This window comes from Antechinus flavipes, chromosome 1, assembly GCF_016432865.1.
Source record: "Antechinus flavipes isolate AdamAnt ecotype Samford, QLD, Australia chromosome 1, AdamAnt_v2, whole genome shotgun sequence".
In the NCBI taxonomy this organism is placed as follows: Eukaryota; Metazoa; Chordata; class Mammalia; order Dasyuromorphia; family Dasyuridae; genus Antechinus; species Antechinus flavipes.
Window position 1 is genome coordinate 692,713,657 of NC_067398.1, and position 26,072 is coordinate 692,739,728.

Genomic DNA, 26,072 nt, shown 5'->3' on the forward strand with positions numbered 1-26,072 from the left:
TCACTATTTGGTAAGTTTAACAATTTTAGATGGTAAGTTTAAACGATTTTACTGATTTTGTGTTGACATAATGAACAAACCCACCAAGCTAATGCAATTCTGAAAGGATGACACCGACTAATGGTATGTGTGGCCTGTACATTAGGAGCATGGGGCAGCTAGGTGGTACAGTGGATAGAGGACCAACCCTGAAGTCAGGAGGACCTGAGTTCAAATCTAGCCTCAGACACGTTATACTTCCTAGCTGTGTGACCCTAGGCAAGTCACTTAACCCCAACTGCCTCAGCAAAAAAAGACTGGTTCACAAATTAGTACCAACCATGCCCAATGATTCTTTCACATCCTGGATTTTCAAATTTGGGAGGGGACTTGGCAGGAATAATTGGTTCAAATTGTCCCCACCTGTGCTGCTTGGACTTTCCGTTTCTGTAGCCACTTTCTGTTGTTCCTTTAGATTTCTTTCTCTCTCCGCCCCCATTGTCTCACTTGACAAGTATTTCCACATCCTTCATATTTGTTGTTCCTTACGGCATGATAATATTCTATCCAGATACCATAATTTGGTCATTCTGCAACTGAGAGAAATTTTGATTCTAACAACTGTTTAAACAGCACTGCTATGAATATTTTGGTGTCCATAGCTTCCTTGGAAGTATACGTTCAGTAGTGGGAATGCTGAGTTAAAAGTGTTGTACGAACAATTTTGTAAAAATTTCTTACGTAACTTCAAATTGCTTTTTAAAATGGTCCAAATCACAGCCCCATTTGCCTTGAGTTATTCTGCCTTGTTTTTCCCACAATCCTGCCAACAGTGAATTTTCCCTTCTTTTACAATCTTTGCTGATTTGGGTGTGAGGTGGTAAGGTGGTGAATCTTAAAAAACAAACTTTAAATTTAGCTGCTCCAGGAAGAAATCAATTATGATCCAACCCCAGAAAATTATAATAGATTATTCAAAATATTCTGAGCACAATACCAAAAAAAAAAAAGTTTCCATATATAAGGTAGAACAGAAAGGACAGATTGTTCAGTGAAACCCCGACTCGAATATATTTTTGAATTGAATTAATTTTGATCATAGACCTAAAGGGAGCATCCAACTCAGCAGAGGAGACTGCTTGGTCTACTGGTTAAAGTAACAGATTAAAACAAGCCCTGGTGTCATCGTTGTCTCATTCATGTCATTCTCTGGACAAAAACATTCTCTCTTCCTCGCCCTTTGTGCATTAATTCCAAGGGTGCGACAACAAACCAAGCCGTTAACCACTCTTGCCTAAAACACGTAAGGTGAACATCTCTCAGTGCCGTGAGAAATGTGACTGGGTGCATTTGGGCTTACAGGGTGAGAACCCAATTGATATGGATGGAGTGGGCAGCTACACACAGCTGTGTCCACACATCTTGGGGAATCGGAAAAGTTACTTGGCAAGTTAAGGTTTTCCATCCTGCCTTTCCTTCATTAGCTAAGAGTAAGTAAACTGGCAAGTGACACATTAGCTTTCAAAACCTATCTTTTCTCCATATTTAACCTGGTGTAACTGGTGACTCCTCTACATCCCAGAGATAACCTTCCAGTACATGATGAGATCACCCTAACTGCCACCCACATGGGGCCCCGTCCCCCAGCTCAGGGGGCTTGGGAGTCAGTCCACAGACGCTTCTTTGAAGCTGCTGCTGCTGCTGCAAGTGTGCTGTAGGGGGGGTGGCTGCCATCAGGGCTCCTGGCCAAGCTATGTGCCAGTGACCCAGCTGGCCCTGCTCCCCCCAGGGGCATCACTCCTCCAGCATGGGCGTTGTGGGCTTCGATTCCTTTAACATCAACTCCTTTAGCAGTCTCTTTTTCTCCAGGGTTTCCTTTGCTTTTTTTTTCTTTTCTCTCTTCCTTTTCTCTGCCTCCTTTTTGGCTTTATAAATGTGACTGTCTTCTCCTCTGTAGAAGAGATCCACTTTCCCTTGCAGAATCTCTCTTGCCAGTTTTCGATTTTGATCAACCGATCTTGTCTGATGGCACTGGGAAAACAAGGGGATTTTGTTAAGTGGCTGTGACATGGCAGAGCGAGGAGGGCCCTCGGACATCATGGAGCCTGAGCTCGTCTGACAGAAGGAGAGACTGAGGTCCGGGAGGGCCCTGGCTCTTGCCAGCCTGCCACAGAATCTGGTGACCTTCTTAACGGGCCAAAGGCTGAAACGGGCCAGGGCTCTGGGCTCTCCTGACACATCAGGTCACTGGAGAATCTGGCCTGAGCCAAGGCACCTCACAGGTGAGAAAGACCCAGCTAGCCCAAGGGCCTCCTATCCGCCATGAGTCGCTCTGGGAGCTGCTTCCTGGGCCATGGCCGAGGCAGGGATGTGGGCTGAGGAGCATAGGGAAGGCCTCAGGTGGGGCTCGTTTGGCTTCCTTAGCGGCCTCTCACATGGGACAGGCTGCAGCGCCCTCTCGTGGCAGGCCGCAGGAACACTCCAGGCCTAGCAGCCTGGTCCCATGTGGCAGCATCCCAAGCTAGGGGGGCTGGGCTGGGGCAGAGACCCCTCTTCTCAGGACCCCTCCTTACCTTGACCACGATGCCGGTTGGGATGTGCTTCAGCACCACACAATTATTCGTTTTGTTGGTTGCCTGGCCACCAGGACCGTGCCCTTTCACAAACTGTTCTTCCAGATCCGTTTCATTCAGAGGAAGGAGGGCATGGGATTCTGTCTTGCCTGCCACCTGGGGCCCGGAAGCTCCGGTCCTGGGGAATAAGAAGGCAGGCTTCTTCCACAGCCCCCATAGCCCGGTGCTCAATCTGCCCAGGGAGGCTGGAAGGGAGGTGAAGGCCAAGGTGTTCATAAAGGAATCTGCAAGAGAAGGGAGGAATGTGACAAGGTGCTCGGGCTGGCCTAAAACAAGCACACACCCCCAAGGGGATCCAGAGCTCAGAAACAGATTTCTCTGTCAATGAGAAATTCAAACGATAGCCGCCACTAGCATCTATGTATTTTGAATTTATCTCATTTGATCATCACAACCACAGTGAGCAGAGGCCATTAGCTCCATCCTACAGATAAGGAAGCGGAGGCTGAGTCATCACCTAGGAAGTGACTGAGGCAGGATTTGAACCCAGCATTTCCTGACTCTAAGTCGGTGAGAAATCCACACACTTTCCACACGAACAAATATCCCGGCTTACTAAGGATATTTACGTTTCTTTTTAAACAATTTTTTGGGAGAAATCTTTTCTACTTTATCTTCATTTCCAAATATTTCTTTCCTCTTCCCCAAAGGTTATTTTTTGTAACAAAGAACAGAGAAGAGAGGAAAAGGGGGAGGGGAGGGAGCAGCTGAACAAAAGTAATATTGAGATGAATCTGACAATAAATATATGCACTGTTCTTCCCTCAGGAAATGGGGCCAGTAAATGTCTGAGGCCAGGTGGATTTCCTGCCAGACCATCTGGACTTCCTAACTTGTCTTTATATCAGACCACTCGGCTTCCCTTTTGTTTTCAAAAAAATCATCCATTCCTTCAAAGAGTGATCAGATTTTTCACGTGGGGAAGGGAACTCATGGACAGTCTGTTGTTTCTATCTTCCTGCTTCCAGGTCAAGCCTTGCAGCCATCACTGAGGGGCATGATTACTGTACAGCAAAGCTTCTTCACCTGTGAGTCACGACCCAGTGTGGCAATTGCAACATTAAAATTGGTTATCAGGAAACGTTTGATTTACATCCTTTTTATATGTGGAGCTCGAATAAAAATTTCTTGGGCAAAAAAAGTTGTTAATGGAAAAAGTTTAAGAAGTTTTACTTTCCTTGACACTGTTAACACTGACTGATATCCAATGGTCGCTAATTGATACCTAGACCTAGAATCCTGGGAATAATAGCATACCCCAGACCAATGATCTGTTCATAAACAGCATTATAAACGGTCTTATAAATGGCATTAAAGATGCTAACTATTTTGCCCCCAGTACTACACCCTAAAGATCAATAGGCCTTGCTGACTTGTTGAAAAAACCTGTTAAATGTACCATCTCCTCTAGATTAGAATGTGAACTCCTAGAGAGGCAGGGCTTTCTTGTTGCTATTTCTATCCCTAGCATTCAACACTTTTTCATTCTTTTACTCATTCTCGGTTTCTATTCATATCACCTTTATTTCCAAATATATCCCAGCCCATTGAACCATCCTTTGTAATAATTTAAGAGGGGGAAAACCACATCAACCCAGGGTGGCACGTTTTATACTCAGTCTATCTACTCATTAGACTGTAAGGTCCTTGAGAACAAGGGCTGCCTTTTGCTTCTTTTAGTTTTGCCAATGCCCAACACAGGGTAAGTGCTAAATGTTTAGTGCTTGATAGTCTTCACCTTTATAAAGAAGGGAGGCAGGTGCAGTTTTTTCCTTTTGTATCTGGAGCCAATTTGGTTATTATAATCGCAGAACTCAGGTTTGATGATTGTTGTTTTTTTTTAACTCCCATTTACAACAATAAATGATTAAATGGAAAGCCAACACAAGAGCTGTTGGGCTATTGTTTGGGCAGTGGTAGAGGATGGCTTTGGCAACAGTTTGAGGTTCATAGATATAGTCATCCCCTAAACTATGCCCAAAGGCTATCAAACTGTGCATACTCTGATCCAACAGTCTCACTCTGGGTCTGTATCCCAGAGATCAGTAAAAAGGGAAAAGGACTCACAAAATGTTTGTGGCAGCCCTTTTTGTAGTGGCGAAAAACTGGAAACTGAATAGATGCCCATCAGTGGGGGAATGGCTGAATAAGTTATGGTATATAAAGGTAATGGAATATTATTGTTCCGTAAGCAATGACCAGCAGGATGATTTCAGAAAGGCCTGGAGAAACTTACACGAACTGATGCCGAGTGAAGTGAGTAGAACCAAGAGAACACTGTACACGGGAACAGCAAGATTATGCGATGGTAGGCTGTAATGCACTTGGCTCTTTTCAACAATGAAGTGATGCAGGGCAATTCCAATAGTCTTGTAATGGAGAGAGCCAGAGGAAAGATTGTGGGGACTAAGTATGGATCACAACATAGTATTTTCACCATTTTGTTGTGGCTTGCTTGATTGTTTTTTTCTTATTTTTTCCCTTTTTGATCTGATTTTTCTTATGCAGAATGAAAAATGTGGAAACATATTTAGAAGAATTGTACATGTTTAATCTATGCTGGATTACTTGCTGTTTAGGGGAGGGAGGGAGGAAGAAAAAATATGGAACATAGGGTTTTGCAGGGGTGGTTGTTGAAAATTGTCTTTGCCATGTATTTTGAAAAATAAAAAGCTACTATTATTAAAAACAAAACAAAATCAACCAACCAACCACCCCATAGCTCTCCCAAGCTCACCAGAGGAAGGTAGTAAAAGGTTTAGGGTTTTCTCTCCCTATTCCCAGTTTCCTTATCAGAATGGTGAACCTCCAAGAAGTCCTCTCCTAGTTTCAAGAAGTTCTCTCCTAGTTCCTCCTCCTGGCGTAGAGAAGACCTTGAGTTCTTGAAGACTGTGTCAGCGACACCTCCATAGTTCTGGACAGAGTGTGGTTCTAGCCACTGGGCAATTCCTAAAAAACAGTAAGAGTCCACAGGTGAAAACAAGTGGTCCACGAGCCTCTTGAATACTGCCTTCTGTGGCCATGGCTACCCAGAAACCCAAGGAAATGTCCAATGTTTCCCTAGTCCTATGTCCTCCCTCTTCTGCAGGGACAGTGCCCTCGGGAAATTACAGACTGACTGAAGCAGTAATAGGCTGTCAGTCCCCTGGAACTGGCCTTGTTCTAGGTAACCTTGGGAAATTACAGACTGATTGAAGCAGTAATAGGCTGTCAGTCCCCTGGAACTGGCCTTGTTCTAGGTAACCTTGGGAAATTATAGACTGACTGACTGTCAGTCCCCTGGAACTGGCCTTGTTCTAGGTAACCAAGTGTGGACTACTGCTATATAGTAATAATCTTGACATTCTTGCTATCATTGTTATAGGCCCAAAATTGCAGCTTAATAGAAAAATAACTTTCAGGTTCTCCTTGGAGAAGCAAATAGTAGAGTGTTTCTGGGCCCCCAAAGGTCACAAGAAAATTATTTCAGGGCACATTTGAATCTTGAAGACTCATGTCTACTAGGTGGCACAGTGCATAGAGAATTGGGCCTGGAGTCAGAAAAACTGGAGTTTGTTACCTCAGACACCTGCAACTGGGTGACCTTGGCAAGTCACTTCACTCTGCCTCATCTGAAAAATGGGCTGGAGAAGGAAATGGAAAACCACTCCAATATCTCTGCCAAGAAAACTTCAAATGGGAATCCTGGAAATGACTAATCAATTACAACAGGATACCAGAAATTGTGCTAATCACTGTGGAGACAAAGAAAGGCAAAAACAAAAAAACAAAAACAAAAACAAAAACAAAAAAACAAAAACCTGCACTGAGGGTTAGTCTCAAAAGGAAGAGGTGCAAACAACTACGTACAAATAATTGGGCATAGTCTCAGAAGGATGGTGTGTCTTAAGGAAAAGCCAGGAGGCCAGAGTTACCGGAATGAAGATTATATGCTAGGGAAGAAAACAGGAAAGGGAGGAAAGGGCTGATAGTAGGGAGCCACTGAAGATTATTGAGGGAGAGAGGAAAGATACTCAATCATGCTTTAAGACAAATTAGAGTGGGAACAGACTTGAGGCAGGGAGATCAGTCAGGAGGCTTCTAGGAAGTGATGAGGGCTTGTACCCAGGTAAATACACTGTCTGTCACAAGACAAAGAAGGCCATCTGATGGAAACTAGCAGACTCCACAATTGATCAGCTATGGTGGGGCAGGGAGGGAGGTGAAAGGTGGTGAGTCTGCAGGATTCAGAAAATGGTGGTACCCTCAAAGTAACAGGGAAGTCAGGTGAGTATAACTCAAAGTCTGTGAAGGAACCTGCAGTGTATGTACCACACTGGGCTGCTAAAGGTAAAGATGTCATCCAGTTCTAGGAGATACCGAGATGAATATCCAAATTAAATCAAGGCAGCCTTTTATACTTAGTGACTTTGGGGAAAAGTGGGTAAAAACAGGGGGATAGTGGAAATCTACATAAAACACTAAACATCAGCTACTGTCATAAGGATCAGCTAAACTGAAGACTCATGGAATCAAAAGGAGTAGAGCTCGAAGAGACCCCTGAAATCACCTGGTCCAATTCTCCTTTTCCAGATGAGGGATTTCCTCTGGAATCCTCTGGGATCGAGGCAAGCAGGAATGGGAGCAAGAAACAAATGAGGTCAAAGGTTTGTGGATTTTGAAGCCTTACATCTATATTCATGAACATTTTTCCTTCAGAGTTGAGAGGTGCTAGATCCATAATGTCACAATACTGGATTGAATTATTTTAACAAATAAACAACTGATGGCTGAAATGGGAATCATGAGACTTTGTTCAGCCAAATCACTAGTTTAAGCTGTGATCAAAATTGGTATTAAACTAGGATAGAAATAAGGAAATAGGGCAACAGTTAAGGCAACTCTGACCCTAATCATGAAACAAAATGTTGATGCCTAAATCTGGGAACTGGATAAAAGAACAGACATTAGTTTTCCTACCATTCCCAAAGAAGTATAACTGATATAAATGAGTTATTGTGCTGAAGAGACCCTAAAAGCCTAGACACCACCTTATCTAGCAAAGTGATCTCCTGTCAACATCAACTTCACTTCTAGGGAGGATGATGTTAGAAGATTATGAAAAGCATTAATTTCATAAAATACTGAGTATAGTGCAGAGAATAACATGGTAAAGTCAGCCAGTCAATTCAGATGATCTACTATTCAGATTATCTGAATATATTCAGATTCATTCACTTTTTTTTCTTGAGAGTTTTTCTTTCTTTGGGGAGGGGGGAGATATCTATGTTTTCTTTCACAACATGATTTTATGGAAATGTTTTTATTTAATTTCATATGTGCTTCCTTAATGGGAGCTGGGAGTGGGATAAAGAGAAAATCTTGAACTCAAAAGTTTTAAAAACAAATGTAAAAAAGTTTGTTTTAAATGTAACTGAGGAAAAACAAAAATGTTAAATAAATAAATAAAACCCCCAAGTAAGTAAAACCTAAATCAAAAACTTTTCTCTTAATATTTTCCCAGGATCCTACATGGCCCTGTTACATGGAATAACATTAATAACTGATGTTTATATAATGCTTTAAAACTGGCAAAGCACTTTATGTACATTATCGTATTCTTGCTACATAATAATCCTATGAGGTAGACATGATACCATACTTAGTAGGTGGTGAAATGGATAGAATAATGGGCCTGGAGTCAAGAATACATAAGCTCAGATTTAGCTTTGGATGCTTACTAGCTATGTGGCTCTAGATAAGTCACTTACTTTTCTATTTGCCTCAGATTCTTCAACTACAAAATGGGGGAGATAGCATCTACCTTGCAGGATTACTGTAGAATCAAATTATATAATATCTGTCAAGCACTTCACTGGCATGCAGTAGGGTCTATATAAGTGTTTTTTGTTTTGTTTTGGTTTTTTTGGTTAGGAAAATGATAAATGTTGGAGAAAATATGGGAAAATCAAAACAATGCTGCATTGCTGAACTGATCTAATCTTTTTGGAGAGCAATTTGGAACTGTATCTAAAGAGCACTCAAATTGTGCATACCCTCCTGAACTCAGCAATACCACCATTAGTTCTGTATTCCAAAGACATTATTAAAAAGGGAAAAGGACCCATTTATAGCAGCTCTCTTTATAGTAGCAAAGAATTGGAATTTGAGGGGATGCCCATCAATTCAAGATTGGCTGAACAAGTTGCAGTATATGAATGTAATGGAATATTACTGTTCTATATAATGAGCAGGTGGATTTCAGAAAAGCTTGGACTGACTGACATGAACTGATGCTGAATAAAGTGAGCAGAACCATAAGAACATTGTATATAGTAACATCAACATTATGCGGATGATCAACTATGAGAGACAACTTCTCAGCAAAACAAAACCTAGGACACTTCCAAAAGAATCATAAGGGAAAATGCTATCCACATCCTGAGAAAGAATTATGGAGTTTGGATGTAGCTCCAGCATACTATTTTCACTTTTAATTTTTTTCTCATGTTTTCCCTTTTATTCTGTTTCTTCTTTCACAACATAATATGGAAATATATTTAAAAAAATAAAAAGTAAAATGCTTTCCTTCTTCCAAAAACTGAAATTATGGTCCCTTGACCACAAGGGACAAAGGAAAAGCCCACTGTGAGAGTAGCCTGAAACATATTAACAACAAAGAATTGGGAAGAAGGGACCTGAACTCATCCATCAAAGAGATGTAAAAGGATTTGGATTGATCAAGTGCTGAGGACCAGAGACAGCCACCTTGCTCCACTGGTAACCACACACTATCAAGAGATCCAGAAGACAGCCCTCAGCATGCTGGCCACCTGGTTCTATGGAGGTTTTACAAGAAGTCGTGAACAAGTGTGGTCCAGGATAAGGACATGCATTACTAGGAGGGGTTACTTATGGGTCGATGAAATCACTGACACATTGAAATAACGAAATGGCGGGGAAGATAAGAGTGTGCTTACCTGGCACCCACAGAATGGACTTGTTCTCAAAATCTATCTTCCCCCTGCTATTATTAGGAACCCTCTTGCAGTGTATGAAGAAAATAGGTTGTCCCAAGGGCCTTTTTTGTGAAATATAGGATAGTTGTAGGTAATGGGTAGGGAAATTTTATTTTCAAATACAAGTAGTAAAAGATTTCCCTCACTGTTTCTTCTCAGTAGTATATCATGACCCATCATTTTTACAGAAGTGTTTTTAATGTGATGTCAAGCTAAATAATAGCTCTTAAAAATGCAGTAGGGAGTCATGACTTGTATAGAATTATAAGGATAGGATTAAAAAACATTGTGGTACAATCGTAAGAGTACTAGATTTGGAGTCAGAAAATCTGGGTTCAAATAATGCCTCTTTAACTTAAATCTGTGATCTTGAATCCCTTAATGTCCCTGGACCTCAGTCTCCTCATTTATAAAATAACGAAGTTGGACTTGAGCTCTAAGTCCTTTATGGCTCTAAATCTATGAGTTCTTTATGCGTAACAGCTTGGAATGGTTCATGTCATTTCATTTCCTTCTCAAGGATACAGTCTTCCCAGAATGAGCCAAGGGAAGACAGGAATCAATTAAAAAAAGAACCAGAACACCACTGCTGAAATCGAGAATGTGGTAGAGATTGTAAAAGCAGATTTGTGAGAGGTCAGCCCAACTCTCTATATACAACCAAGATCCCCTGCTTGGATTAAAGATTAAAAGCAGATAAGATTTACATTCATGGGGTGTAACTACTCACACTAAAAAATCAATCTAAAAACCATGCATAAGCCCAGTTATGAATGTGCATAGTGGGTACAGATGTGGTCACAGGGTCAGGAAAATCGAGGCTTAATTCCTGGTTCTGACATATATGTGTATGAACAAAAGAAAGGTACTTAATCTTTCCCAGACCTATGCCACCTCCTTAGCCTGGATGTCACAGAAGAGTTGTTGATCTGAACGGAGAGGGAGTTCTAGCCCAAAACCTGACATGCGCATTGGTGGGTAAATCTTTCCATTTGTATTCATTGGGCAGGTGCTGCTGGTAGACAGTGAGCAGGACTGTACTTTGGCAATGCTTTTAAGATTCAGACTATTTCTGCTCCTGCAAAAGCACATCTCCATGATGTTTTCTCTCACTGAGATACCAAAAATGCATAGCAGGCATAAGCATATTACCAACAATCAGAATCCCTATTTTCCTTTAAAATTCCCTCAAGTACCAGCTTCCACAATAAGCCTTTCCTGATTTCCTCTAGTGCCCTCTTCCCCAACAGTTTTGCACTTTGGCTATATTTATGTATAGTTACTCCCCTAATGAAATGTAAGCTTCGTGAGGTCAGTAATTGTTTCATGTGTTTTTAAGGCCTGGAACATGCTTATTACTTTACCCTTGGGCTATTAGGTGTTCTTGTCATAAATATCTCCCCACTTCAAGCCATCCTCCATTGCTGCCCAAGATATTTTCCTAAAATGCAGGTCTGACTATGTCCCACAATCTATAAACTCCAGTGACTCCCTATTACCTCCTGTAAATGTATAAACTATAATTTGGCTGTCAACACTCTTCATGTCTTTGCCCTTCTTTCCCCTTTAAAGTCTAATCCTATTTATGATGATGGTACTGGTCTTCTGGCAGGTCCTTTCAGCAGACACTCCATCTTTGTATCAGTGCTGTGGCTTTTCATAGGCCTGGGTTGCTCTCCTAACTTCCATCTCCGGGTTTGCTTCAAAAGTCAGTTTAAAACCCTATTCTCTGCAAGAGATCTTTCTTACTCCTCTTCTTCCCTCTGCCTCCTCGTGCCTTTCCCCTGGCATCACCTCCCATTCACACTGTGGATATATTTTCTGCCTTATGGTTGCTTGCGTGTCATGTTCTCATGAGAGAGAAGAGGCTTGTGAGAGGTCAGTCCAACTCTATGTACGACTAAGACTCCCCTGCGGATTAAAGATTAAAAACAGCTAATATTTATGTTGTTCATGGGGGTCTAATTGCCCACACTAAAAAAACAAAAGTCTAAAAGCCACACATAAGCCCATATATGAATGTGCACAGTGGGTTCAAAAGCAAAGTACTTAACCTTTCCCAGGCCCAAGCCATCTCCTTAGCCTGAATGTCACAAAAGAGTTGCTGATCTGAACTGAGGGAGTTCCAAGCCAAAACCTGACATGGCTCCCTCATGAGAACTGGAGGTCTTTGAGGGACAAGGCCTGGGTTTTGTTTTTTCTCACAGTGTCTGGCACATAATGTCTTGTGATTAACAACTTAAAAACATGCAGATCCATTAAAATTTTTCTTTGAAATATATTTGATAATTAATATCCTTCAATATGAAAACACATAAGATAATTCTTTTAATAACAAGTATATCTGATTACATTTATTGCTATAAGTCAGAAATTCTGAAGACATCAATAATTGCTTGATGACTGACTCAATGATTTGCAGCTGAGTAGTATAAACCACCATTAACAATATGGTTGGTATCATACGTCAAAAGTGAGGGATAAAAGATGGACAAGTTTTAAAAAGGAAGGCCCCTGGCATATTGAGTGGATTCTCTATAGAGAATCAATCAATTAACAAAAATTTATTGCCTAGTATGTATCCGGCACTATAATAAGGGCTGAGAACTGCAACTAGATAAGAAAGGGTGGGAAATCAAAATAAACAATGTTAAAAAAAATTTTTTTTATATGCAATTGGGGAAAAATATTAAATTTTAAAAAGGAGGAAAAAAATAAGTAGAGGTTTTAAGATACAAAGGTCAGACCATGCTAGACATGTCTAGAATGCAAAGGCATAAATGGAGGCAAGAGATGGAATGTTATGTATGGGGCATAGTAAATGTCAGACCAGGCTGACTGGGGTAAAGAGCATGTGATAGCAAGTGATGTTATAGGTCTGTAAAAATATGCTAGAGGAAGAGCAGAAAGGGCTTTAAAAGTCTAAAAGAGAAATTTGTATTTTAATTTAAAACTTCTGGAGCAAAAAAATGGCATTGACAGACTTTGTATGTGAAATACAATAGTATTTATTTCATTTATCCTCTTTGATTATTAGGACCAGTGAGAAAAAAATAAAAACGAAAAACTCACAAATTTTAATAAATTCATTCCAGAAAAAAAAAAAAAAGTGGATCCATTCATAGTGGAACCAGTGGTGGGAGAACTTACAGGCCTACAGATTCATTCAAGTTCTGAAATATATTTGATTAACTCATTCTTCAGGATGAAAACACGTAAGGCAATTATTTTAATAACAAATATATGTAATTACATTTACTGCTATATGTGAGACTAATTGCTCTAAAGACATCAAACAAGTGCCTGGGTTTGGAAAACTACAAATGTAGCCAACCGTTTGTTAGACACCATCTGGACTAATGCCTTGGGGTTCTCAGTTGAACTATTACATCCACAATTTATAAATGGCTCCATTTCCAATCTGAAATCTCCATTCTGTTTGGGTTCATGGCAACTGGTATTGAACCCATTCTGAACATGACTTTAACAAACTCATATGGCAAGCAAAATGGTATCATCAAGATGGATGGATTACTTTTGGATTCTTGAGTTTCCCCATCCTTTAGAATTTTAGTTCTAGTTCTGAACATCAACACTCACTGATTGGAGATCATTTTTCCTCTGTGTCTAGTGCTGGAAGGAAGAAGAAATTAGAAACATGAAGGGATACATCCATTGCTTCCTTGACAAATATATATATATATATATTTGTTTTCTAAACATTTGCTTATTGTTCTAATGCCATCTCAACAGTGCACTAAAGTCTTCCCACATCTTGTGAGTAGGACACATTGGATAGAATACTGGAAGGTTAAAATTCTGCCTCTCAGAGACACTTAGATACAAGTCACTTCACCTGAATCATTTCTCATCTGTAAATTGGGGATAATACACATAGCACTTATACTCTTACAGGATTGTTGTAAAGCTAAAATGAAAGGATTGTAAAGCATTTTGCAAACTCTAAAGTGCTATGAAATGTCTATTAATAATGATGATGATGCTATGCCAGCAGGGCACAAGTTTTGGCACAAATTTACCAAACTGAAGGGTATTAAATACAGGCCCAGTAATAGATGCCATCCTTTAAAGACCAACTAGTCTACCAAATTTCAGATTTAGCAGATTGCCTGCAAAGTAGTGAGTGGTTTTTTGGCCACAATCAGCAATCAAAACTATCAGGCAGGTAGGTCACAGAAGGGCTAGACCTTAATTGATGGAATGAGTTATTGATAGAATGATAAAACTAAGAAGGCTTTGAATATTTTAAGTGCCAATGCTGCTTCTCCATGGGAAAGAAGGTGGGCCAGCTGATAACAGTTCAATTAGCCCTAGTATTGTGCTGATATCCAGGAAATATTCAAGGCCCAAGAAGACCTTCAGCATGTTGGGCAGATTTTCTATGCAGGACCTATTTAAGGTCTTTGATAAAAATCACACAAAATAAAGGCTATGGATGAATTACATCTGCACTTGGAAGGCAGTCCCTGCATTGTTTAGATAATGAATTCAAAGCATAGAGGTATACCAATGCTATTATCATTTTGTGTGGCTATTACAATGGTCAAACCTGTTTTTTTTTTTTTTTTAAGTTGGGCTAGCCCATGGGATGCTAATTAGGGCATTTGAGGAAGTAATTCCATGCCTCTGAGAAGATCTTTGAGGCAAAGTATATTCCAGCTACAGCCAAATGAAAATGAAGATGACTCACCAAACTGACTGAAGCTTTTCATGAGCTTTTTAAGCTAAATGAAAAACGGACATCATGATGCCCTGGATCAAGTAGCCAGTGAAGTATTGTGGGTAGTATCAGCATTGCCATTGCCATTTTCTTGTAACTTTCACAAGAACAGAGTCCACTTTAAACACGCCAAGATGTAGATTAGATTGGATTCTCTCATGTTAGAAGAATGCTGGAAACCTCTCCCTTTCTTATCCAGCTTTCCCTCATTTCCCTACTCCCCTTTCCCCCCAGCTTATTCTGTACCATCTTCTCCAAATATTCCTGGTGGAACAAGCTTTCTTTGTGCAAACTGCTTGTCTCTCATCAAGGCTGGATGTGAAACACAGGACTATTGATTTTTCTGCAGCTTCTCTTCCGGCCCCTTAGCAAATCTGAGCAGCACAGGACAGTGAAGAGTCTAGGGCATTAACAAAGAGGGGAAACAACTCTGAAACAAGGCTGGGAACCTGCCAGACAAAGGAGGAGCCCAGAGAGCTGTTATCAGCTGCTCACTAGACTAGCCCACTGTGTTTCTTCTTCCATCCTCCACCTTTTTGTCCCGGTTCAGTGCTTTCAGCTGCCCTGGAAAGACTCCCACCCAACTGGAGTTCGGGAAGGTCCCAGGTATTCACTGACTGGTTGCTCTATTTGGCAGCTAATTCCAGGAGCCAATCAGACTCTTGTAGGCCCTCCCAGCATCTTCTGGCGCTCTGGCCCGACTCCAAAGGCTGCTAAAAATGACCAACACGCCCACGGCTCCACTTCCCCAAGCCAAAAAGAAGGATCCTGATTGGATCTTGGTTTTTGTGATACTCAAAGAGGGAGCCCAGAGTCTTTAGGGAACAATAAAATCAGCTCAAATTTCTGTTTCTAGTGACATTTAAAAGGGAAAAAAGGAAAAAATTAAATAAAAAAAAAGCTTCACTAAGAGGCATGCTCTTGTGGCATGGCAGCTCTGACCCATTTCCTAAATTCTGGGTGGTTCACTAAAGTGAAGCAGCCTTAGTAGAGGGCTGATTCTTTACTTGATTTTTTTCTTTTAAATCCTCTCCCTACCTCCTCCATCTATGACTACTTCTGCAGAAAACAGCTGCCTTCAATCTAGATTTAAACCTCATATTTTTCAGAAAGTCTGACAGAATTTGCCACTTTTTAACCTTGCCTGGACCTTTTAACAATTCTGGATCTATGATAAAGAATGTTAGTTTTATTTCTCATGTTTGCAGGCTGAAACTGATCCATTTAGTATGCTTATCTGCAAGGCCCTTGACAAAAAGCATCACCTCAGTATGACATCATTCACTAAAAAAATTATTATTTGTTAGGGAAAAAGTCTGTCTTGAGCCACCACCAAGGATTAAACTGATGTCTGCAACTTAGAACTGTGGCTCAGGGGTAAGACAGTTTGGATGGATGACGTGTTTGAATTGGTGATGGAATTCACTGCCTCTGAGCCCTGGGTCAGGCACACAGGTAAGCAGTCTTCTGTTTGATTTCAGTGTTTTTGAAAGGCAGAAAACTACATAGGGTTGGAAGATGCTGGTCTCTGAGTTCCTTATTATCTCTAGAGGCTAAGCCAAACTAGTCTATCAGGCATTTAAATCTCTTTATAAGTTGTAGAGGACCGCAGATATTGGGGAACTCAGAAAAGTATACTTGAAGCAAAGATACTTATAGCAGGGTGTTAACTCTGTGATTAATGAGATGATCCTTCTCTAGTTCACATAGTTAGTATGGTGATGTAGCTTCGAAGCTACTGAAGGCATAAGGACTAGCTCTGTGATGGTTCTTTAGTTAGCACACACTTAGTGTGCTGTAATGATGTAATCATAATCATACTGAGGTATTTAGAGGCCGAGAGGACTGGAAATAGAGGCATTTCATCTTTGACCATTTTCCTGCTGGCCCTCCTGCCTCCTGCACTCCACTAAGATCAAGGCTGGTCCCTAGATCCTCCAGAGAACTAGTCCAGATATTACAAATAAGCTTGCTCCAACCTAGCTTGGATGCCTCATCACACACATTCGTGTACTCTGAAGTCCGGCCTATGTGGCTGCTGGTTCTTCCTCACACAGGCTACTTCATCTCCTGCTTGAAATGTACTCACCACCTGTCTTTCAGAATCCCTGGTAGCTTCAGAACTTAGTTCAAGCTCTATCTTCTAGCAGAGGCTCTTCCTAATCTACCCAGTTACTAGGACCTCTTCCCCAAATTACTTTGCATTTTGTGCATGAGAGGCAATGCTACCTAATGGACAGAGCTACCTCAAAGACCTAATTCAAACTCTGCTCTGACCATGCTGCTAAGTGAGCACTCTCATCTGCCTCTAGGAAACTCTAGAAGACTGTTAGTTGTAGAGAAGATGCCATCCACCAACACTGGAAGTCAAAGTCAATTACTTAAGGTCTACAACCAGAACGAGATTAAATGTAATCGAGAATTATTTAACAAGTGAAAATACAACAAGTAACAAAAGAAATAAAAATCAATTAACATAGAGAGAATGTTAACTCATTCTCCTTGTTAAGTCAGCATCTCCTTGGAGTTTGATGCTACTGCCCTAGATCAATCAAATTACAGGTCCAGTCTCTATTCCCTATCCTATATTTATAAGCACAATACCAGGGTATAAAGTTTGATTTTTGTTTCTCCAGGAACTAGCATTGGGTCTGACACATAGTTAATAGGTGCTTAATAAATGCTTACTGAGTGAGTACATTTCATTACCATTAGTCACTGTAGAAAGGCAAAACATATTGTGGCAGCCCTTTCTGTAACGGTTAGAAATTGGAAATTGAATGGATGCCCATCAATTGGAGAACAGTTGGTAAATTGTAGTATATGAATGTTATGGAATATTATTGTTCTGTAAGAAATGACCAGCAGAGTGAATACAGAGAAGCCTGGAGAGACTTATATGAACTGATGCTGAGTGAAATGAGCAAAACCAGGAGATCATTGTACACTTCAACAACAATACTGCATGAGGATTTATTCTGATGGGCTAGGGTTAGGGTTAGGGTTAGAGTCTAACTCTGTTTCAATTGATCAATGATGGACAGAATCAGCTACACCCAGAGAAGGAACACTGGGAAATGAATTTGGACTATTTGCATTTTTGTTTTTCTTCCCAGGTTATTTTTACCTTCTGAATACAATTCTTCTTGTGCAACAAGAGAACTGTACAGATGTGTACACATACATTGTATTTAAGATATACTTTAACATGTTTAACATGTATGAGACTGCCTGCCATCTAGGGAAGGGGGTGGAGCAAAGGGAAAAATTGGAACAGAAGTGAGTGCAAGGGACAATGTTGAAAAATTACCCATGCATATGTTCTGTCAATAAAAAGCTATAATAATTGAAAAAAAAAAAAGGCAAAACTTCATACTTTCTTTTAACTTCCAACTTTTGATAAAAATGTCTCACCTTTGGGGAAAGAAACTCATCCAAAGCAGAAAGGATGGGCATTTTTATTGAAATCAAGTGGGTCACAGAAACATAATGTCTTCACTGAGGGACAGGGACTGGAATTGTGATGTCACTGACACACAAAACTCCAGGGTGAGGAGACTCTTACTACCAAGGTGGTCAAAATCTTCTCTGCAATGCACAGGTTTATTAGAGAATTGCCTGCAGCTCTGAGAAGAGTCACAAAGTATCTATCAGAGATTAATCACTCAAATAAATATTTATCAAGTGCCTACCCTGCCAAGTACTGTGTAGATTAGGCTTGAGTTTAGGTCTTCATTTTGCATGTAGTGGGTACCAAGTAAATCTACTGACTTCAACTGCAAATAAAATGCTAAGGATAAAAGTTTTACTTAAGACATTACACAGGATTTAATAGCTTCCACTAAGTACCAGGTTGTTTTTCTTATGGGAGGCTCTAGGGATTCTGCAGAAATTTGTACAAGAATTTAGGACCAAAATAATTACAAGTAGCATACATGTAAGACTTATAAAGCACTTTTTCCACAATAATCTTAAAAGGTAAGTAGCATAAACCTTATAATTTTTTAATAGATGAGGAAACTGAAGGCACCAAGAAGTAAAAGTTATCCCATAATTTAGCAGCTATTAAGGGTGGGAGCCAGGGCTTGAACTAAGGGCGTCTAACTCCAGATCCGGTAGACATTTCACTCACAGTGCCTTGTGTCAGAAATGTTGCTGGGGACCAAGGAAAGCTCAAGAGATTATAATAGGGTCAAATCAAGTAAGGAACAGTAAATGTCTGTAGAAATATGGAAAGAAAGGTTGATAATAGAAAAAAAAGTCAAAACATTTAAAGTTCAGGTAAAATTTAAAATTTAGTCAAATGACAAGTGAAGATAGACAAAGTAAGATCACCACCATATTATTGTGCTAGACTGAGAGAACTTCAGTAATCAGGTTGGATGCATAAGTGATTCCTGTTTAATAAAACCAACATTGGTGTAATGAGCAATTTTCTTTCCGCTAACTATGGGATTATTTCTTAAAATGACCACTATTGACTGCAATAGGAAGATTTACAATGTCTTCCTCGAAGCTACTGAAGGCATAAGGACTAGCTCTGTGATTTCATGGTTGATCCAATAGGCACCTGCTACTTCTAATTCTGAGAGCTGTGTAGAGCAGGGGAGTCATATTCAAATGCAACTGGATTAATTTCAAATAGAAAATAAACTACATAGGGATCCCTGAGTTACATACTGATTTCAAAACCACATTAACAATATCTGTGTTTTATTGTATTTATATTTTTATTAAAATATTTTCCAACTTTATTTGAAACCAGGCTTGGGAGTGTTTTAGGCTACATGTGTCTGGGCTGATATGTTTGACACCTTTGAAGGGATCTGCTCCAAATCTGGGAAAGGTAGAAATTGAACTCAGATCCTGCTGGCAATGAGGCTGGCTCTTTCTGCACTAGGACATAACGCTTCTTATGCTCCAATAAGCTTAAAAAAACAAAACAACAACAAAAAACCCTAATATATTAGTGAAGGAGAACTGGCAGGCAAAGCAGTGTTGCAATATTAAGAGGAAATGAAATGACCAGCTGATGGCACCAAAAGCCAGCTTACAGGAGGGACTGATGCTCAGTGCTCCATTCTTAGATATTCTTTTCATCACTTCCTACAAAGCTGCATTTAAAATAACCATCTTGGCTCTTCCAAATCGAGGCAGTCCTATAAAAGAACAGCCATACTGCAAATCGCCTCTGCAGCTAGCTCGCTTATAGCTGAGGCCCATCAGTGACACTGTACAGTCATGCAGAGGATTCTGATTTTGCAAATCAAAAAACTCAAAAAAAATTTTGCTCAGAATTTTTGTTCCAAATGGGAAAAACACAAAGGCTTAAGTTAACTAGGAAATAGAGAAGAGTTATTTAAAATTTAAATGGATAAAAGGAAATTGGAGTACTGTGACTCTGGCCTGAAATTCAAGGCTTCTAACGTTAGTCTTACAAGGTAGAAAGGAAAAGAACAACAATTTTTATAAAATTCCCCCTTCTAGAAAATATTCTACTTTTAAAATCTAAGCAGAAAGCTTGGATGTTTTTGAATTCTAAAGATGATGCAATTGTTCTATTTGCAAGCACTATAGTGATCTTGTCCTATTTAAAGCATCTAACAGGAGCCTTGTGACATATTGACTCAAGTACAAGAACCAACTAAAGTTCATCTCAAAATAAATACTATTTTGAAAGTCTTATAAATACTAAAAATCCTTTACACTTCTCACACCATCTTTCTTCTGAAGATCTCAATGCACCTTTTTATATCTCTTCTCTCATTTCCTCACATAAAAACAGAAACTGAGACACAGCCATTATGGAATCTAGCTAAGAGCTTTTTTAAACCTAAATTAATCCCTTTTGAAGGATCCAGGACTAATTAGTGCTTAATTTCTCACATAATTCTAAAATTATTAAATTATCTCTTAATTATCAAATCTAATGCTCTTTTCTTAATTAATATCTTTCTTTCTGCAGCCCTTGACACTATTAATCACCACCTTTTCCTTGAATTTTCTTCTAAGCATTAGTGACATAGATCTCCCCTTGTTTTCTTCCTGCCTGCCTAACCAATACTGCTCAATCTCCTTTCTAGGCACCATCCTAGGCTCTACTCTGGGCTTTCTTCTCTTCTCTCTCTGTATTATTTTGTTTGGTGACCCCATTAGCTCCCATCAACTCAAGGGTCATCTCTATGTAGAAGAATCTCGAATCCATTTATCCAGGTGGCATCTTTCTTCTAACTTCCAGAATCTTACATGTCCAACTCTCTATTGGACATCTTAAACTCAACCATTTCCCAAACTGAAACCATCATCTTTTCTCCCAAGCCTTCCTATCTTTCAAATTTTCTTATTACTATTAAGGGCCCCACTACCCTGTCACTTGGGCTGGAAATTAGGGTCATCCTTGATTCTTGACTGTTTCCCAATCTCCACACAGCCAGTCAGTGAGCAAGCCTCTAGATTGATCCTAACTTCCTAACAGCTCTTTTACATGCCTCCTTCTGTCTTGAGACTATTGCCCCCTTGAGGTGGGCCCTTCATCAACTACTTTTGATTACTGGAACAGCTTGCTGGTTGGTCTCTCTTCACTCCAGTCTATCCTCAACTCAACTGTCAAATTTATTTTCTTTAGCTGCAGATGTGATCATATTCTATCCTCCCCTCTTCCCACTCCTCATTCAATAAACACCAGCAATTCCCTCTTGATTATGGGATCAATTACAATACTCCAGCTTTCAAATCCCTTCCAAATTCGTTCCTTTCTAGTTTTCCAGACTTTGTATACCTTATGATCTTGTGACAGTGGTTTCTCACACAAAACATTCTATCCCCCAATTTTGCATTTTCACTGACTGGCTGTTGTGCCTGGAATGCTCTACAATTCCTCTTCACATTCTGATTTCCCTCAAATCTCCATTAAAACCCCACTTTCTACAGGAAGCCTTTGCCATTCTTCTCTAGGATACCAGTGACTTCACTTTGAGATCGTCTCCAATTTATCTTGTATAAATCTTGTCTGTACATAGTTGTTTGCATCTTGTCTTCTCCATTAGAACCTTGAAAGTAGTCAGTTTTTGCCTTTCTTTGCATTCCTAGCAGTGCCCAACATAAGTAATTAATCTTTGTTGACTTGTTGAGTCGCTTCATCAATAAACAACTATTAACTTGTTTTCCTCAATCGCTGCTGCTGCCGCTGTTTCTTTTTTCTTTTCTTTTTGCTGAGGCAATTGGGGTTAAGTGACTTGCCCAGGGTCATAGAGCTAGGAAGCCAATCACTTCTTCTTCTATCTCCTTCCACTTCCTAATCACTCCTTTCCTCTTTAACTAGTAATATCTTCTATTCCTAAAGACCAGTAGGAAGCTGGCTGACAAGCATAGGTAACAGCCACAACATGACTGCTAAATGGTGGTTTTATAGAACAAATCTAATTGGCAAAATAATTGGACAGTTTCATCATTTTCTATGTGGATTTACCATAACTATTTATGGTATGTATTGTGTAAAGATCTCTCACTGTATTCAGTTTTGATTTTGCATTTTAATTCCTTAAAATTAAGATACCATTATAAGGCATATATAGATATATATGTCCAGAAATGTAAATAGATCAGTTATAGTACTAAGAATGAGGGCTAGCAAACAGATTTATGGCCTAACTGTTTCAATGGTGGAGCTACAACATGTTAAAAGAACTTTTAAAAGCCCTCCCCACCCCCACCTCCCCTTGAGAATGTTGAGATGTCCTCAAGAGGATTTACTGATTAAAAATCTCAGGGGACGAAAAAGGCCTGAAGGCTTACAATCTATACCAGTGAAGGGAGTACTTACATCAAAGAAATCACTGAGTACTGAAGTATTCAAAAGGCTCCTTAAGATAATTTCACCTTAAAACAGTTTGATCAACACCTTTTATTTTCTAAGTAATTTATATCAATAATCATTTTTTGATACAATCTCCTCACATGAAACCCTCTCTAGAGCGAAGAAAAACCAAAGCACAGAACACTGACAGCAACTGCATCATATATGTAACTACTTGCTTTTTTCAGGGGTCAAGACTATTCCCTTGATTTTTTAAAGATCATAATCGATATACTGGAAGTATTTTCTAAGTGAAGGGCTGTCTTCATACCCATATTTATCATTTGCTTCAATCTTTGGTGAGATCACAATTCAATAATTATGTTGCCAAGGAGGTAATTATGATATCAAATATAAAGGATCAAGCTTTTTCACAGAATCCTGAAGGAAAACAAGATCACTAAGATCAGTGAAAATATAGGGATTTAAAGACTGTAGAAAAATTATGAAATAAGAGATAACACTATTTACACTTATCCTGAAAATGTCACTTCCTTCTATGTTCAAATAGTGGATGTCAAGTTATTAACATTTCATTTTTATTTTGGAGAGAAGCCACCAAATAGCATAATTTGAATAAGAAAGTTAATGAAATCTCCAATAAGCATTTACTAAACGTTTACTGTGTGCATGACATTGTGGATACAAAGACAGAAACCCAAATCCTTATTTTCAATTTTACGTTCTACTACATACTAATAGGATACTGTAGTGGACAAAGCACTAGACCTGGCCCAAGAGACTGTGTCATCATGGGCAAATCACAACCTCATAATATTTACTCATCTGTAGAATGGGCATAATAATCTTTTATCTCATTTTTTAGTTTAACATCTGTTCATACTCACAGAATTGTGAAAAAAAAACACTTTTAAAGATCTTAAAAATGACTTTATGAGTTATAGGCAACCGGGATGTTTCAAGATAAAATGTAAATTGCCAACCTCCCACATACTGCTTTAAGATAATCAAAGATCTTCCTCCAAAAGTGGCCTATGTGAAGCTTTCAGACAAAGAAAAAGCCTTTCAATTGGAAAAATTTTATTTTGCAATAATAAATTATTAACATATACTAATCATCACTATGTAAAGCCACAAAGCAGTAGTTAACTAATGAAGGTACTAATATATTTAAGCCTTCTGAGTTTATTCTGTTTAAGCCAGACAGAAATAACTTCTTACAAGTTTTTTTTTTCCAAACTGTGTGGCAGCTACAGATGACAAGGCTATACAAGCAGAATACCTTTGACCTAAGACTCATGAGGAAATGAGTTAAATGAAAAATTCAGTTAACATGTCTATTATTTCTTGAAAAAAATTCATTCACTATGATGTTCAGAAAGATATTTTATTGGTAAGGAGGCCTCTAAAATTTCATTATTAAAAAAAAAAAAGAATTTTTCTAGGAGAAACTGACCCGTTACTGTACAAGAAACAACTATCACACTAGAACTTGCTGCAGTCAACACACATTATAAATTTTATAAGCAACACAGATTTTTGTCACAATAATACATCTTTTCCTTTATTGTCAAAATAGTTTTATCAAATTTTTTAGGAGTTTTGTCTCGTTCTTGTCTGACTATATAATTGATATTTATTGATGAAATGATATAGGATAAGCATCGATAGTATAGCTAATGGAAATGGTAAGTAAAACAACCAATCCAACAAGATTGGTAGGATCAAGTAAGTCACTGCTTGGAATAACCTGAGTTCTGTTAGAACAGACATAAATATATTGTTAAATTATATAATATGTGTATACATTGTAATATAATGTAAAAAAGTAAACGACCTTAGCTAGTTAGTTAGTTTTGGTTGTCTGGCACATATAGATAAAACTGCAGAGGGGATAGTTTATTTGGTTCAATAATATATTTCCATGGAAAAACCATTTATACTCATCTATAGATGTCAGTGTCTAAAATGGGAAAACCAGTAAAAATTTGACTTGATGAATAATAAGACTGCCACCACTATGGGGAGATGTGCTTATTCACTGCTCAAACACAAAAAAGGGAAAAAGTGTCTGACTCCAGTCTGGCTAAACAAAAGAAAAGAGTAGGTGAAGGATGTTTTTTAAAAAGTCCTATTTTTAGGAACTAAACCTAAACATTTCTATTGGAGAGATATACTGGTTTTTCCAATGGCCAAATATACAGCATCAAAACAAACTGGTTTTGCTGCTGACAAAAATGTTAACAATGGCTCTATATTTAGGTTCACAGTCATCTTTATTTTATATATATATATATATATATATATATATATTATATATATATATATATATATATATATATATATACACACACACACATATAGATATATATAGAGATAGATAGTCAGCTCTGTCGGCACCAAAGCCTGATTATTTTGATGTTGTACTGTGGCTATCAAACATATCTGTCTTCACATTTGTTTAGTACCTCTAAGAAGAAAAACGAGACTATTTAAGTTCTATCAGCACTGCTTCAGGCTCTCTAGGTGACTTTGCAGAATTATCTTTCTGTATGACCCAAAATGTGTAAAACTCAGGAAAACTTCAATCCCTCAACATTCAAAGAAATCATCAGTGATAAACTGCCCCTTGACAAAGGCATTTTTAAAATCCAGATTGTGATTCCATTACAAAAGGAAACTCAAAGAGAGGAAATTCTCTCTCTCGCTTCACCAGAAAATCAATGAACTGGTCTCTAAGTAATAGCTTGAGATAACTGCAGGTGCACTCGGGTAGTCAGTAGGAGAGGTAAGACATGCTCCAGATCAGGTGCTGGACTGAGGCTTGACTGGGCCACAAAATGAGAAACATAATTTTACTAGACACATTAGGCCAATCTCTTCCATAAATAAACATATAAAGAGAGAAAGTTGTACTGGTACATACACACATGTGCGTTTATATATAAATTTTTTTAAACACACATATACACATACATAGATAACATATATTCCTGCCTATTAGAATGCGGGTTCCTTAAGAGCAGGATCCTCATTTTTGCATTTGAATAGCCCTGTAGAGTGCAGCGCACTTTGTAAGTACTTAAACATTACTTTTTTTTCATTCAATCATTTTTTGCGAGATGGGACCAGAAGAAAGGGTTTTTAAAACAGCAGGTAGAATAATTTTGTCTAGGCATTTAGGTTCACATGTATATTCTCCAGCTGTGGTTATTTTTTCACCTGAACTTACACCTTGCATATAGCAAGAGCTTTAATAATGGTTTTGTGGAAATGAATTGAGTGAGGGCTCCTAAGGTAATATGCGACTCTTTAGGGGCCAGTTTTGGAATCTAGGAGGCACTTCATGAAGATTGAGGGGGGGAGGTTTTGTAGAAATTGGAGTGGGGGTTAAGCCGCCCCGAGGAGGTGGAAGAAGGAGTGAAAAAAGGTAGGAAGGGAGGGATGAAAGAAAAGGAGAGTGAAAGGAGACAAAGAGGCGGGGGGAGGGGGAAAGGAAGGAATAGTGTATTTCTGAAGCACCTAATACTTGCGGGTCCCCTAACAACCGAGATCTCCAGTAGAGAGACGTCGGGCCGTCCAGCACAGCGCCTGGGGAGGAGGAGAAGGGGACGATTCCGAGGGCCAGCCGTGAGGCCTCTTCCTTCTCCTTCAGACCCCGACTGACCTCCACTTACAGATGGGGAAAACTGAGGCCGTCAAGGTCACGCTTCCCTGCTTCCCCGGCACAAGGAGAGCACGACGAAAGGACACCGTCAAGGGCGACGCAGAGGCCCAAGGGGACTGCCGGGCTCGCCGTGGGGTCTCTTACCTGGGCCCGAGAAGGAGCCGTCAGGAACACTCTTAAGTGGGGGGTAAACCGGGAAAGCGCCGCTGAGGGGGAAAAAAAAAAAATAAGTATCGTG

General features: G+C 39.3%; 1 protein-coding gene across 2 annotated transcripts; it reads right to left on the bottom strand.

The window, feature by feature from the left end:
* Nucleotides 1-1,023: 1,023 nt before the first annotated feature.
* Nucleotides 1,024-26,072, bottom strand: MTRFR (mitochondrial translation release factor in rescue). 2 transcript variants are annotated; one of them, XM_051972680.1, is made up of 4 exons: nucleotides 25,979-26,072; nucleotides 5,350-5,561; nucleotides 2,553-2,836; nucleotides 1,024-2,010 (listed from the first exon to the last, which is right to left on the bottom strand). In XM_051972680.1, exons 3-4 carry the CDS (start codon nucleotides 2,826-2,828, stop codon nucleotides 1,774-1,776), a joined length of 513 nt encoding a protein of 170 aa, XP_051828640.1. In that variant the 5' UTR covers nucleotides 2,829-2,836; nucleotides 5,350-5,561; nucleotides 25,979-26,072; the 3' UTR covers nucleotides 1,024-1,773. The 2 variants fall into 2 exon arrangements, with proteins under 2 accessions (XP_051828640.1, XP_051828641.1); XM_051972681.1 differs by lacking the exons at nucleotides 5,350-5,561; nucleotides 25,979-26,072 and adding an exon at nucleotides 4,849-4,981.